Source organism: Apium graveolens, chromosome 7, assembly GCF_009905375.1.
Source record: "Apium graveolens cultivar Ventura chromosome 7, ASM990537v1, whole genome shotgun sequence".
Classification (NCBI taxonomy): Eukaryota; Viridiplantae; Streptophyta; class Magnoliopsida; order Apiales; family Apiaceae; genus Apium; species Apium graveolens.
Genome location: NC_133653.1, coordinates 202,605,560 through 202,620,920, shown reverse-complemented (window position 1 = coordinate 202,620,920; position 15,361 = coordinate 202,605,560). Strand labels below are relative to the sequence as shown.

Below are 15,361 nucleotides of genomic sequence, written 5' to 3'. Positions count from 1 at the left end.
ATGGTATTAACGATCAATGTAATAATGTTTGTTATATATAAAAACATATAGATGAAAAAAATACATAATCTGAAACAATTTTTTTCTCCAGTTTCCGGATAATTTTAGTTGGACAATACCTTTTAAATCACCAACTGAATTGAATATTATACAAGATAGGGCGTAAATAAAATATAACTAAACCATTAAATTTGTTTTTATGCTGTGTTTCAACTTATCCGCAGATGCATCCAGGGGGTTTAAGCCTGGGGAGGTAGACACTGACCACTGACATATGGCTATTGAATCAGTCCATCAAGGATAATAGATCCTAACACCTGTAAAGGCAATTGGTCCATTAAAAAACCTTGAACAATCAAATCTGGCCTTAAAATGGTCGAAACTCTTGTTTCCGTCAACTCTTCCTTTGTGTGTGTAACATATCCTTGTGCATCAAGAATTGTTTATGTTTGAGGTGGTGACACTACATCGGATACCCTGCCTGACAGGCAAATTTTAATAGACACTGATAGACTGATCCATTATCCACAGATGCATCCAGGTGTTAGGATCCATTATCCTTGATGGACTGATCCAATAGCCATATGTCAGTGGTCAGTGTCTACCTTCCCAGGCTTAAACCCCCTGAGCTGACTAATTGACGTATATAATATTTTAATGCATAAAATTAACAAAAGCTCTAATTCAATTCATTATTGCCAACAGCCTACTCCGTTGGCGAGTCTAGAAAATCAGTTGGTAAAACATGTTCGTAAAAGAATAACCACATAATTGCCCCCAGGACATTTCAGGTGTAAACTTTGTCAAGATTTGCAAGCTAACTAATACTGAATGCATAATATATAGCACCATCAATAAAAATTTGCAAACCAACTACTGAAAGAACTAATTAATAACGCAAAATAGAGGTTAATTAGTGAAGTTAAAGAAAAACACTGACCCTTATATATTGCAAATAAGTCGTCTTTTGTATCTTGTTAGATATATTTGTGATGTCATGTCTAATATGATTTGTATTTAGTTTTCAGATCTTACTTAACTACACAAATCAGTACTTAACTGGAAATCAGTACTTATAGTGAGGTCAGAACTTAAGATATCAGAACTTAAGTTATCAGAACTTAAGTTATCAGGAGATATTTATTAGGAGATAATATCAGGACTTAAGGAGACTTTCAGATAAGGAAGGCAGCTGATTGAAAGGAAAGAAGATCAAGACAAATACAAGAAGAGATATGCATGGAGAAGAATTTTATGAAGAATAGAATACTTGGAAGAAAAGATAACTGATTGATATATATTAGGAAGCAGAATTGTATTCGATATCAATTAGAAGTTTATCTTGTAACTGTGTAGTATATAAACACAGGTATAGGGTTTACACTATATGTGTTATCATTATCAAAAATATTATTCATTGTAACCCTAGCAACTTTCGTGATAATTTGTTCATCACTGAGAGAGGACAGTTCCATATTGTAACAGAGTTTATTGTGTTGAATAAAATCTGTTTTCTGTTACTTGAGTTCTTATATTCAATTTGATTGTAGTAAACACTGTATTCAACCCCCTTCTATAGTGTGTGTGACTTTATTTGAAAGAAATAAAGTCCCACATCAACTGCAGAAGCAGAATACATTGCTGCAGGAAGCTGTTGTGCACAGATTCTTTGGATGAAGACAGTTACTGGATTATGGGTTAGAATTTTCTAAAATCCCTATTTACTGTGATAATCAAAGTGTTATTGCTATGACAGGTAATCCAGTTCAACACTCAAAGACAAAGCACATCAACATTAGGTACCATTTCATAAGGGAACATGTGGATGAAGGTACAGTGGAATTGCATTTTATTCCAACAGATCAACAACTAGCAGATATCTTCACAAAACCACTGTGTGAAGCTACTTTTACAAGATTGGTAAATGAACTTGGAATAGTTTCAGGTTCTTTCTCTAAATCTGCTTAGTTTATGTTCTGATACATCAGAATTTATGATCAGTATTTACAGATATTACTATCTTTATGTATTATGTGCTTAAATTCAAATTTTCTAAGTGCTGATTGTTGTCTAATGTGAATTTCTAAACTTTGATAGTGATATGAATGTTTCTGTGACTATTCAATCCAATGAGGATAACTGTTCTAGATGCTGACCTAGTAGTCTTTAACATACTAAAGATCCCATGTTTGAAGTAATTTTTTATGTGGAAATCTTTTGACACAAACAAATTCTGATATTGAGCTTAGTTAAAGTTTACTTTGTGTATCTTATTACTAAGTCAAAAACTAGAATAGTGCTTCTTATCTGTTAAGTTTTGATGTTAGTAAATCTGATGGATGTACCAAGTGCTGATAAGCCTCACTTATCAAAAGAAAAAAGAAAAGAAAAGAAATAAATATCAGGTACTCCTTTGAGATCTAAAGTAAAAATGTGGAAGGGACGACCCAAGTGCATTGTTGGTATTAAGTAATATGCATTAGAAAAGCAACATAAAATTTTCTTGGTGACTTTTCACATCCTCTGATTACTGGAGAAATACTCTGATAACAGCATAAATTCTGATAAACAGTCGTGACTCACTTACACTGAGAAGCCACTGTAAAAAGGAATTTCAAAAGATGCATAAAATGAGTACAAAACAGTTGAGGTGGACTCATGCATGAACTCATTCTACAGTAGACTTCAGAATAATGACAGATTTTGAGCAAAGTTATTAGTTATGCCTTATTTCTAAGATGTACTGAAGTGAATCAGACCTTACTCTTTGACTGATATTTAGCTTATTGCACACACATACACTCCATATGAATGATAAAAATTACTGTGGTGATAAATGTTATATTAGATGAATAGTTTAAGTGTTAGTTGCATAAATTCTGAGGACAAGTTCTGATGAAAGTTCTGATGACTAAGTTCTGTTGAACCCATATCAGTATTTGTGTGAAGAATTACAGGAATAAACATTCACTTTTTGAGTAAAGGAGCCATATTCTGATGATTTTTAAATTCTGTTAATAATCAAGTTCTGATGTTGACGTGGCAGTATTTATTTACTTGGTTTATTTTTGGTCATTCCTTGAACGGTCATATTTTTACAGAATATTGGTTTATGTGAGATAAATCAGTCATAATCATTATGGATTAGTGGTTAACGTGTATGTCCTGAAAAACTGCATGTGCACGACAATTATTGCTTATTTTACGTGCCCATTAACTCCTGCTCTAACTGTTTATTGACTGTTCACATGGTGCCAGGTGTAAAGTGTATCACATGCTTCAAAAATACAACTGTTGAGTGGAGAGAGTATATATATGAGAGATAAAAGATTTTCTCATCTTTTACTTACTTTTTTATTCTAAATCTCTTTTACTCTCTCTCTCTCTCTCTCTCTCTCTCTTATTTTCTGAAGTTGTTTTTCTCTCAGGACTTTTCAAAAACACTTTGCAAACATTCTCTTACTCACTTAATTCCTTAAAGAGATGGCACCAAAAGACGTAATTTTCGATGGGGCTAAGTTTGTTCGTAATAACTTCTCCGCTATTCTTAGCAAGGCTAAAGCCTCATCAGAACTTCACTTCATTCAGGACTTTCTTACTAGTTCTGATATTGGGTACGCTTTGACCCAACCTGATGCCGTCTCTGGTACTCAAGTGATGGAGTTCTGGAGAAGCGGAGTATATGATGATGGTGGTGCACAAGGGTCCCCAAGTATTATTTTTTCATCAGGGGAGGATGAGCATGTCATGACATTGGCCACGGTTCGACAAGCACTACAGCTGCCTGAGAACTGTGTTTATTCTACTGTTGAGGAGCCAGTTCTTCAAAACATGATGGCCAGTCTGGGGTATGAGAGGACATTGGCAAAGCTGGGTCAGTTGAAGAGATCTTACATAAGGAGGGAATGGAGTTTCTTCTTTGACTGCATAACCAAGGCTTTTGCAAACAAATGTTCTAATTTCAATGCAATCCCCATATTCAGCTAACAAATCGGGTATGCTCTCATTAACTAAACTGATTTTGATTATGCAAGTGTTGTCTTAGTTTTTATTGGGGATAGAATGACAAAAGACAGAAATACTATTTATTTTGCTAGATTCTATCAGCTTATTTATAGTTTTTGTTGTGATGATAAGCCCCAATCAGCTAGTGAATTAATTTCATCATTCAGACTAGCTAAAAGAGCTTTTAATGACTTATTATCTACTGATAATAAGAAGACCGTGTTAAGACCCCTCCAAGTTCCTTTATATGTCAAACAAGCCTTAATAACCTATGATCCAGTTAAATACACTGAACTATATCCTGATGTCCAACCATCAGAACCTCAACGATCAGCACCTACCACCTCCACACAACCACCTCAAACTTCAGAACCACAACCATCAGCACATCCAGTGAAGCCTTCATCTTCAAGACCAAAGAGGACAAAGAATATACCTCAGTCTCAGCAGATGAGGAGGAGAATTATTCTGAGAGATGAGTCAGATACTGAGGAATAGGTTCCTATTTCAAAACCTGTTGTTGTAGAAGCTGAGAAGGTCTCTTCTCAGAAAGATACTATAACTGGGAGTTCTAGGCCTCTCAAAAGGCTTAGAAAGCTAAATCCTGATGATAAAGCTCCTACAGTGTCTCCACCCTTGAAGAAAATGAAAAAGCAAAGAGCTCACAGGGACACAGTTGAGTCAGATTCAGAAGATGAGGAAGCAGCTAAGGAAGGGGTCAGGAATCTCTGATCCCAACAAAACCAATAGTTATTGAATCACTTCCTTCTGCACAACCAGAAACTGCTCAAGACAGAGTGCCTACACCTCCCATGTCACATATAATTGAACAAGTACTTACTGAAGACCCAAGTACAAGTGCTGAAATTGATATTCATAACTTGATTGTGCCTGAGGTCTTGTACTTGGAAGCTCCAGCAACACAATTTACTCCACCAACAACACCAATTCAAGATGCTGATTTCAATGAAGATGTTCCAACTACACCAATTAAGGATATGGATGATGAAAATCAGACTTTAGGTGGGCATCAAGATTTGGCTGTTGATCGGAACTTAGCTGCAGATCAGAACTTAGAGGATGATGTTGAAACCTTAATTGCCTCACATACTGCTATTCTATCAGAGGATGCTGATACTGCTGGATTTATAAGTTCTGATGCTGATAATGCTGAAACTACTAGTGAAGCTGCTACTAATCTAGATGCTGATGCAGCTGGTCCATCAGGACATGCACCTTAACAAACAGTTAATAAAGTTGATTTAGTCAAGAAGTTTGTTAGAGGGGAAACACCAGTACCTTGGAGTGAAACTCCTAGAGAAAAGGAGTGAACTAAGGAATGGAACACAGTTAGTTTTGTTCCTTCTGAAAAGATTCTTGCTGAGCATCTGGAAAATGCTGATGAAATGCTGATAAATGATAATTTTAAGGCACAGCTGAGAGTTACTGCATTGAGTACTAGGCACCTTCAAGGTCAACACTCAACAACTCATGCCAAGGTGAATAAAATTCAAGAAACCTTGATCCAGCAAGATATGAATGTGAAACTTGAAAAGAACAGATTTTTCAAGCCTGCCTTTGACAGAATTGCCTACATTGAGAAAACTCAGGAGAAGCAACAGACTCAGATTGATGAAATTCTAAAGAATCAAGCTTCTCATCAAACTCAACTCAATGAGATCCAATCCTCAGTGGAATTGCTTGTCTCTCTTCTTTTACCTGCTAATGCCAAAAAGGGAGAGAAAGAGATTAAGTCCAAATGCAAATATATTCAGACACTGAAGGGAAAAGATGATGGAAATGATGACCAGGGAAACTCTGATAAGGGTAGAGGTCATGGTCAAGGCAAAGGATTTTCATCAAATAAAGCTAGAATTACAAGTCAAGGAACAAGTTCTGATACTGGGAGAAGAATAAGTTCTGATACTGGTAAAATGATAAGTTCTGGTGAACATCTGGAACTTGATGAAGAAATTTCAAAGAAATTATTTCTTAAAGAAAATCCAGGAATGTACTTTGAGAGTCTAAAGGAAGAAGAAGCTAGACTCAAAGCAGAAAGTGTCAAGACAAAATCTAAAGTTTCTGTTGTTGAAAAGAAACTTCCAAAGCTTAAGGGTATTGTGATAAAAGAAAGAACAAATTCTGAGGCAACCAAAGCTAAATCACAAGTGGAAGTAGATCCAAGGTCCAAGGGCAAAGAAAAAGTTGATGAACCTGTAAAGGTTTATATGCCAGTCATGGATGAAGAAATTATTGATGAAGAAGATGCTAGTCTTACTCTGATGAAAAAGAATATTTCTCAAACAACCTCTGACATGGCTCATGTTGTTCAGAGTCAAGATATAGTAAGTTCTGATATGACAGTGAAGCAAGCAACCTCTGATATAGCTCAAGTTGACTTGATATCAGAAGTTAAGGAAAAGGAAACCTCTGACATTGCTCATGTTAAACCTTCAAAGATACTCCTACCAGGATTCATCAAAGCTCAACAGACTCAACCTTTGAAGACTACAACAAGTGGTTTTGAAGCAAGAGTTGTTACAGGAAAGGAAGCAAGAGATAAATCTGGATTGGGTAGTTCTGATGAAAGGAGAATACACAACACTACCAATGATCCAACTTCCTTAAGTGAACCAGGAGTAGGAGCAACTCCTGAAAGATTGAATCAACTTGAATCTATACGAATGGTTTACCATTCTGTTTTGAAAGAACACATCATGTTATATTTTATGACAGATGGTAGGGTATTCCAGATCAGGAAGAATGCTATTCCACTGAAGTATTTTGAAGAACTGGAACATGTTCTATTTTTACTTCAAGTGAAAAATAGATTAACAGATGGTGCTACAGGTTATTTAAAGTCACAAATTCAAAGACAGAAGAAGCTTTACTCTGTAAAGTCTGACAGCCCATACTGTCCCAAGTACAGAGATCACAAAGGTGATATTGTTGAAATGAAGCCTAACACTGCTAAGATCATAACTACTTTTCTGGATTATAAGGCTGTGGAATTCAATATAGAGTCTAACAAAGCATATCTGATCAGAATTGATCAGGACATAAGGAAAGCTAAAATAAATGATCTCAGGGCATCTATTTTTCAAACTGGTGAAGATATAGCTGAATTGAAAAATGCTAAAAGGAGGATGGTCAATGAACTTGAATATGCTGAGAGATGTCTTTTGAAGAACTATCTCAGAACAACTCCTGACATCATAGAGATCAGAAATTGAAGACAAGTCAAAGATCTACAACTGCTTAAATTCTGAAGTGTATACAGACTGAAGCTGATATCAGACCTTAAGGATGGTAAAGCTTAAAGGACTGTAAGTTGTAGTTATCTAGTCAAATTCTCATGCATTTGTACTTAATGTTTTTGACATCATCAAATATCTGTTAAACTTGTATATTATGCTAATTTACAATTTGGGGGAGATTGTTAAATATATTTGTGATGTCATGTCTAATATGATTTGTGTTTAGTTTTCAGATCTTACTTAACTGGACAAATTAGTACTTAACTGGAAATCAGTACTTATACTGAAGTCAGAACTTAAGATATCAGAACCTAAGTTATCCGAACTTAAGTTATCAGGATATATTTATCAGGAGATAATATCAGGACTTAAGGAGACTTTCAGATAAGGAAGGCGGCTGACTGAAAGAAAAGAAGATCAAGACAAATCAAGAAGAGATATGCATGGAGAACAATTCTATGAAGAATAGAATACTTGGAAGAAAAGATAACTGATTGATATATATTAGGAAGCAGAATTATATTCGATATCAATTAGAAGTTTATCTTGTAACTGTGTAGTATATAAACACAGGTATAGGGTTTACACTATATGTGTTATCATTATTGAAAATATTATTCATTGTAACCCTAGCAGCTCTCGTGATAATTTGTTCATCACTGAGAGAGGACAGTTCCATATTGTAACAGAGTTTATTGTGTTGAATAAAATCTGTTTTCTGTTACTTGAGTTCTTATATTCGATTTGATTGTAGTAAACATTGTATTCAACCCACTTCTACAGTGTGTGTGATCTAACATATCTTAATTTGATTTGTTGAGAATGTTGATAAGGAGGTGTCGTTCATATTTCAGATGAGAAGAAGAAAATGAATAAAATCAAGTAAATCTGAATACAAAATTTGGGAAGTAAGGTTGGTGGAGAAGGTAGTTGTCGACATTAAATTTAATTAATGCATTTACTCACAGAACAATAACGGATATAATGTTAACCGATCTACCTTTATAACAAATTAGTAACATAATACTAACAAAATATAATTTATCATTTTCGTTAGCATAGTGTTAAGCTTTCGTTACTAACTAGTTTCTATTCTGTTACTAGTTCGTAGACAAATCCATTGGCAATTATGTTAACAGATTAACGCATGTTTTTTTGGCGCCTATTTTGCCAAAGAAAAATTCTGACAGTAAATATTTGTTGGTGTTTAATTGGACTTCCATAATTATTCTATTGGATTTTTAAAATTTAAATTCAGTTCACAATTTGTTAGTAAGAAATGTTATCCATTGTTAATTATCATTGTCATTATCGAGAATTCTTGTAATAAAATCTGCTGGTGTCTTACAATATTACTTTCAAGAGTGTAATCTATAGTGCATGGATATTGTACCCTATCATGCTTCCAAATTTAATGAATCCATATGGCCACTTCAGACCATCCTTTCATGATTGTAGCTTTTTCGGTTTTCGTTATTTTTCATCTCGGTTTTAATATTATAATTACAACATCATATATTAATGATGCCCCCTGTTGGATATTTTAGTGTAATTGGATTGAATAGTTGATTAATATAATCATAATATTAAATTGAACAAGTCGGGAGAGTGCGGAGTGCACGCTTTGTTCGAGTTTATTGTGATTTTGGTATCTACTATTTCTAGTAGTGCTCGCTGAAGGTTGTGTATGTTCTGAGTACCCCCATGCCAGAAGTGATTGAGAATGAAACTACTGAACAAACAAGGAAGTGCTGCAAATGGGAAAATGATGATTACATCTGCCGTGGTCAGATCTTGAAGGGTATGTCCGATTCCCTTTTCGATGTATACCAAAATGTTAATTCAGTGAAAGAATTGTGGGATTCTCTTGAATCCAAGTACATGGCAGAAGATGCTTCTAGTAAGAAGTTTCTGGTCAGTAATTTTATGAACTATAAAATGGTCGATTCTAGACCGGTGATGGAACAATACAATGAATTGTTAAGGATTCTGGGACAGTTTGTTCAACACAATTTGAAGATGGATGAATCTATCTCTGTTTATGGTGTTATAGACAAACTGCCACCATCATGGAAGGATTTTAAACACACCTTGAAACATAATAAAGATGATATGACGCTGGTTGAACTTGGAAGTCACTTCAGAATTGAAGAGGCTTTGAGAACTCAAGAAATTGAGAATAATCCTAAGGGCAAGAACCAAGTCGGTGATTCTTTTGTAAATATGGTTGAAGATGGTGGACATTCTAAGAATTCTAAGAATGGCAAGGGTAATAAACGGAAGTTTAAAGGAAACTACAACGCTTCCAACAAAAAGCCTAAGATGGCATGTTGGAAGTGTGGCAAACCTGGACATTTCAAGAAGGATTGTCGGGTTGGTAAAGGCAAACAGGAAAAGCAAAATGCTGGCCCAAGTGGATCCAAGGATCCAGAAAAGCAACAAGGTCAGATTTTAATATAAAATTATAATTCTTGTCAGAATTATGTATCACTAATATCTGAGGCATTTTATGTGCAGGATGATAATGTTGCTTGGTAGATTGATTCAGGAGCAACGAGTCATGTATGTAAAGATCTTCGTTGGTTCATAGACTTTCAACCAATCGAAGATGGATCTATCTTAAAGATGGGAAATGTTGCAACTGAACCGATCAAAGGACTAGGAAATGTCAAGCTAGTTTTTACTTCTGGAAAATGTATATTATTAAATAATGTGTTGTATGTTCCGGGGATTCGAAAGAATCTCTTGTCTGGTGTTGTATTAAATAATCATGGATATAAACAAGTTTATGAAAGTGACAAGTATATCTTGTCAAAACATTGTAATTTTGTTGGCTTTGGCTATTTATGTAATGGTATGTTTATGTTGAATGTAAATACTCAATTTAATAAAGAATCTGCTTGTATGGCTTCTACTAGTACTAGCAATAGTTTGAATAAATCGAAATTATGGCATGCTAGACTAGGACATGTACATTATAAAAGAATAAAGGATATGTCTAAAATGAGTCTCATACCTGCTATTGATTTAAACAATGAAAAATATAAAACATGAATGTTGACAAAGATAACTAGAATGCCCTTTAAAGATGCTAATAGGGTGTCTGATGTATTAGAACTAATACACAGTGATTTATGTGATTTTCATTCTACACCATCATTAGGAAATAAAAAGTATGTAGTTACTTTTATTGATGATGCTTCTAGATATTGTTATGTATATTTGTTGCATGCAAAGGATGAAGCTGTTAACTTCTTCAAAATATATAAAGAAGAAGTAGAGATACATCAGAGTACCATGATTAAAAATCTACGTACTGATAGAGGAGGGGAGTAATATGATCCGGTATATTTTCGATCTAGTGGTATAATACATCAAACCACAGCTCCTTATACACCACAACAAAAATGGTGTGGCAGAAAGAAAGAATAGGACTTTGAAAGAAATGGTTAATTCCTTTTAATCCTACTCGGGTTTGAGTGAGGGTTTTTGGGGTGAGGCTATGTTAACAGCCTGTTATTTATTGAATCGAATTCTTAGTAAGAGAAATAAGATTACCCCTTATGAACTTTGGTACAAAGAGTCACCAAAATTGAGTTTTCTGAGAGTTTGGGGATGTAGAGCAGTTGTAAGACTCACTGAACAAAAAAGAAGAAACTTGGGTGAACGAGGTATATATTGTATTTTTGTTGGTTATGCTGAGCATTCTATCACATATAGATTTTATGTGTTAGAATCAAATGACTATGTGTTTGTGAACTCGATTATTGTGTCAAGAGATGCTATCTTTGATGAAAACAGATTTACATATATGCCTAGGCCAAGGGACATGCTTCAGAATTCTTATAGTAGGAACTCAGTTTCTACTGAAGATGTTCATGGACCGTCTGAACCAAGGAGAAGCATTAGAGCTAGAAAAGTGAAGTCTTTTGGAGATGATTTTCATCTTTATCTAGTTGAAGGTTCTAGAGATGAAATTGAATATCAATACCAATATTGTTTTATTATTGAGGATGGTCCAAAAACTTTTAGTGAAGCTATTACATCAAGGGATGTTGCACTCTGGAAAGAAGCTATCCAGGATGAGATGTATTCTATCATGAATGATAATACATGGGAATTGAGTGATCTGCCCCCTGGCTGTAAAACATTGGGAAATAGATTGATCTTCAAAAGGAAAATGAAGGTGGACGGTACAATAGATAAGTTTAAAGCTAGATTGGTTATCCAAGGCTTTAGAAAAAAGGAAGGGATTGATTATTTTGATACTTATGCTCCTGTTGCTAGGACTTCCACTATTAGGTTGCTAATAGCACTTGCTGCTATACACAACCTTGTCATTCATCAAATGGATGTGAAAACTGCATTCTTGAATGGTGAGTTAGATGAAGAGATTTATATGAAACAACCCGAAGGGTTTGTTATGCCTGGTTATGAGAACAAGGTGTGTAAGTTGAAGAAATCACTTTATGGTCTAAAACAAGCACCGAAGGATTGGCATGATAAATTTGATAATGTGGTCTTGTCTAATGGTTATTTTCTTTACCAAGCAGACAAGTGTGTATATAGAAAATTTGATGCTTCTGGTAAAGGGGTTATAATTTGTTAATATGTGGATGACATGTTGATTTTTGGTACCGACCAAAATCAAGTGAATAAAACAAAAGGGTTTTTGTCATCTAATTTTGATATGAAAGACATGGGGGAGGCTGAGGTGATTCTTGGTATAAAGATCAAGCGTGAGAACAATGGTATTTCAATTTCTCAATCTCATTATATTGAGAAGATTTTGAAAAGATTTAACTTTAAGGATTGTTCTCCTTTTAGCATTCCTCTTGATCCTAGTATTAAACTCCTACCTAATAAGGGTGTGGCAGTATCTCAACTTGAATACTCAAGGGCTATTGGTAGTCTTATGTATGCCATGATAAGCACTAGGCCGGATATTGCCTATGTTGTTGGAAAGCTTAGTAGGTATACAAGCAAACCAAGTTCACATCATTGGCAAGCCTTAAGTCGAGTGTTCAAGTACTTGAAAGGAACCATGGATTATGGTTTGATATATACTGGATTTCCTTCGGTTATTGAAGGTCATTTAGATGCAAGTTGGATTTCCAATAAGGAAGATCATTCTTCCACAAGTGGCTGGGTATTCCTTCTTAGAGGAGGTGTTATCTCTTGGACATCAAAGAAACAGAGTTGCATTACTGATTCAACGATGGAATATGAATTTATGGCATTATCAGCGGCTGGTAAAGAAGCTGAATGGCTAAGAAATCTGATTTATGATATTCCATTGTGGCCTAAACCGATATCCATATCTATCAGATGTGATAGTAAGTCTGCCTTGGCTAATGCTTATAGACAAGTGTTCAAAGGCAAGTCTAGACACTTAGGTGTTAGACACAACATGATTCGTGAGCTTATCACGCATGGTGTTATATCAGTGGAGTTTATAAGAACTCAACATAATTTAGCCGATCATCTAACCAAAGGGTTGAGTAGAGATCTTGTGCACAAGTCGGCTGTGGGGATGAGATTGAAGTCCATCTAAAAGTCTCTCATGTTGAGAAACCCAATTCTCACCTAATATTATATTAGGTGCTGAATTCAATGTTGAAAGCTTAACATCTAGAGATTGGAACACATTAGAAGTATCATCCCAAGGTATGCGTTCAGACCTGCAAGTTGAGGAGGTTGAAGCTTATCTTCCTAATAGTTCTTTTGAAAAATTGCATATGCAGGTGCGAGAGTAAAAGAACTACCTATTTGAACATGAAGTTTAGCCGCTTCAAGAAACTAGGACTTGGCTTTTATATGCTTATGTAGGATTAGGACACAAGGCTAGTAAAAGATAGTGTCAAGTAAGAACAATTTGAGAATGTGAATTTATGTGTATATTATCTTCGTGTATTCTCTATGAATAGTAGAGGTTCAATCCATAGTGATACCTTGATATTCGAATATATGGAATGTGTAATATACTAATATGAAATTCAATTGTCACGATATTTCATTTATGCAAGAGTTTGTTGTTTGTTGTGAATTTATTTTAGTTAATCATGGATTACGCTAAAATGGGGGAGGATTGTTGGATATTTTAATGTAATTGGATTGACTAGTTGATCAATATAATCATAATATTAAATTGAACAAGTCTGAAGAGTGCGGAGTGCACGCTTTGTTCGAGTTTATTGTGATTTTTGTATTATTGTTTATGAGACATGTCCATTGACAGCAGTCACACCTGTTGAAATAAGATGTTTATGTTAGTTTTAGCCATGACTGTTAGACTGAGATGTGTTTATTGGTAAAAGACTGAAATGTGTTCGTTGGCAAAAGACACATCTGCTGACATCCATATATAGGTGTTGCATTGATCAATTTTGGGGGTTGGTTCATTTTCTTGAAATTCACAACAAAAACACATTCTTTCTTTTTGCAAAATTTCTGACTTTATCCGATTGTTATTTGGTTGAACCACAAATAACTTCAATCTGAAAGTGTTCACACGATTTCAGAAAAATCCAAGTTACTACCATATTTTCCCAGTACCTCCGACCTCAAAGCAACGCAGCCGATTAATAAAATTTTCTTAAAGAACAAACTGGAGCCAATTGCAGGGACATTGCACCCTAACAGAAACACAAATCCTAGCATGCTTTATAATTTCATAAATCCATAATCGGAAAAGAACTCATTTTACAATTTTAAGACAATATAACCTGTCAAGTTTAAATGGACGAACTCCAAATCAAAGCAACATTGTTAAACCACTTGCTTCTTCCCATTTTTCCGAAACAATGCCATTAAATCCTACTATTCTTCAACCAAGCAAATTTGAAACTAAGTAGTCTTCATTTGCCAAACAAAATATCCATGACACCCCTGAACTCAGGTCCTCTTTTTCCCTTCAAAACTTCCCTCACCTCTTTTTCATCCACAACAAAACCCTTCCCCTTTATCACCTCAAAAAACTGCTTCCCCTCTTCCACATTACCCGTCTTCACAAACGCCTCAAAAACCGCCACACACGTCCCTGCATTCACCTTCACTCCCTTCCCGATCATCTCCACCACAATCTTCTTTGCTTCCTTCAACAACTTCTTATCCCCGCTCAAAGCCAACCCCTTAACCAAAACTGAATACGTATAAGCATTCGGCCTAATTCCACAATTAACCATCCTCAAATACGTATTCAACCCCTCCTTTGCTTGACCTGCATTCACATATGCATCAACAACTGCAGTATGCGCCACTACATCAGGCATACTCCCCTTCTCATTAATCACCGAGAAAAGCTGCAACGCCTCCTGAGTCAATCCATCTTTAGACAATCCATCAAACATCTTGACTGCGAAATTAAAAAGCCCATCCCCATTACGTATATCGTGGAAAATTTGCGGCAGATTCTTGGGGTCTTCGGGTTCTTGAATCACGGGGTTCTTGTTAAAAGGATCATAAGGCGGTGGCAGCTTCGCCTTGTCAAATTCTTTTGTCAATGCTGATTTTCTTGGTTTTTCTTTCGAGACGCTTTCGGAATCTGATGATGATGAAGAAGAGTAAATTTTCGTGGAAAATGCGAGATTTGAGGAAAAGGGTTTAGTGGGGTTTAGTGAATTGAGGGTTTTAGCAAGTGGGGTTGTGAGAAAATGAGAGCGGAGTTGAGAGTCTGGGAAAGTTGAAAAATGGCGTTTGAAGGTTGAAAAAGATAAGGTGAAAGTGGTTAAAATGGAACAAGATTTACTAGTGATTTTCAGCAAGGCAGCCATGGGGTTCAATTGGAAGCTGCTGTGCGTATTTGTTTGTGATATTTCAACAAAATGGTTGTATAACTTAGAAGAAAGAATGTTCTTGACGAATCAAGAAGCTACATATACACCTTTTATTTGTCAGGAAAATATTACTCAAAAGAAAGAATGTTTTTTCAAAAGGCACCATTTTTTTTTTAAAAAAGAAAGAAGCAAAAATACAGCTTGTAATATGAAATAATATTTGTAACTGAAATTAATCAAAATAATATTTTAAATTAGTAAATATGATATCTTTGGTTGCAAAATAAACTGTTTAAGAGGGTGCACTCATCAACTCAAATATAA

The 15,361-nt window shown here is 35.2% G+C and overlaps 2 protein-coding genes across 2 annotated transcripts; one reads left to right on the top strand and one right to left on the bottom strand.

Moving 5' to 3' along the window:
- Positions 1-8,966: 8,966 nt before the first annotated feature.
- Positions 8,967-11,871, top strand: LOC141674382 (uncharacterized). Its single transcript, XM_074481091.1, has 3 exons — positions 8,967-9,705; positions 9,811-10,063; positions 10,983-11,871. Exons 1-3 carry the CDS (start codon positions 8,967-8,969, stop codon positions 11,869-11,871), a joined length of 1,881 nt encoding a protein of 626 aa, XP_074337192.1.
- A 1,954-nt stretch (positions 11,872-13,825) lies between these two features.
- On the bottom strand, positions 13,826-15,132 carry LOC141675245 (pentatricopeptide repeat-containing protein At2g35130-like). The gene has a single exon (XM_074481956.1). It carries the CDS (start codon positions 15,032-15,034, stop codon positions 14,120-14,122), a length of 915 nt encoding a protein of 304 aa, XP_074338057.1. The 5' UTR covers positions 15,035-15,132; the 3' UTR covers positions 13,826-14,119.
- Positions 15,133-15,361: the final 229 nt, after the last annotated feature.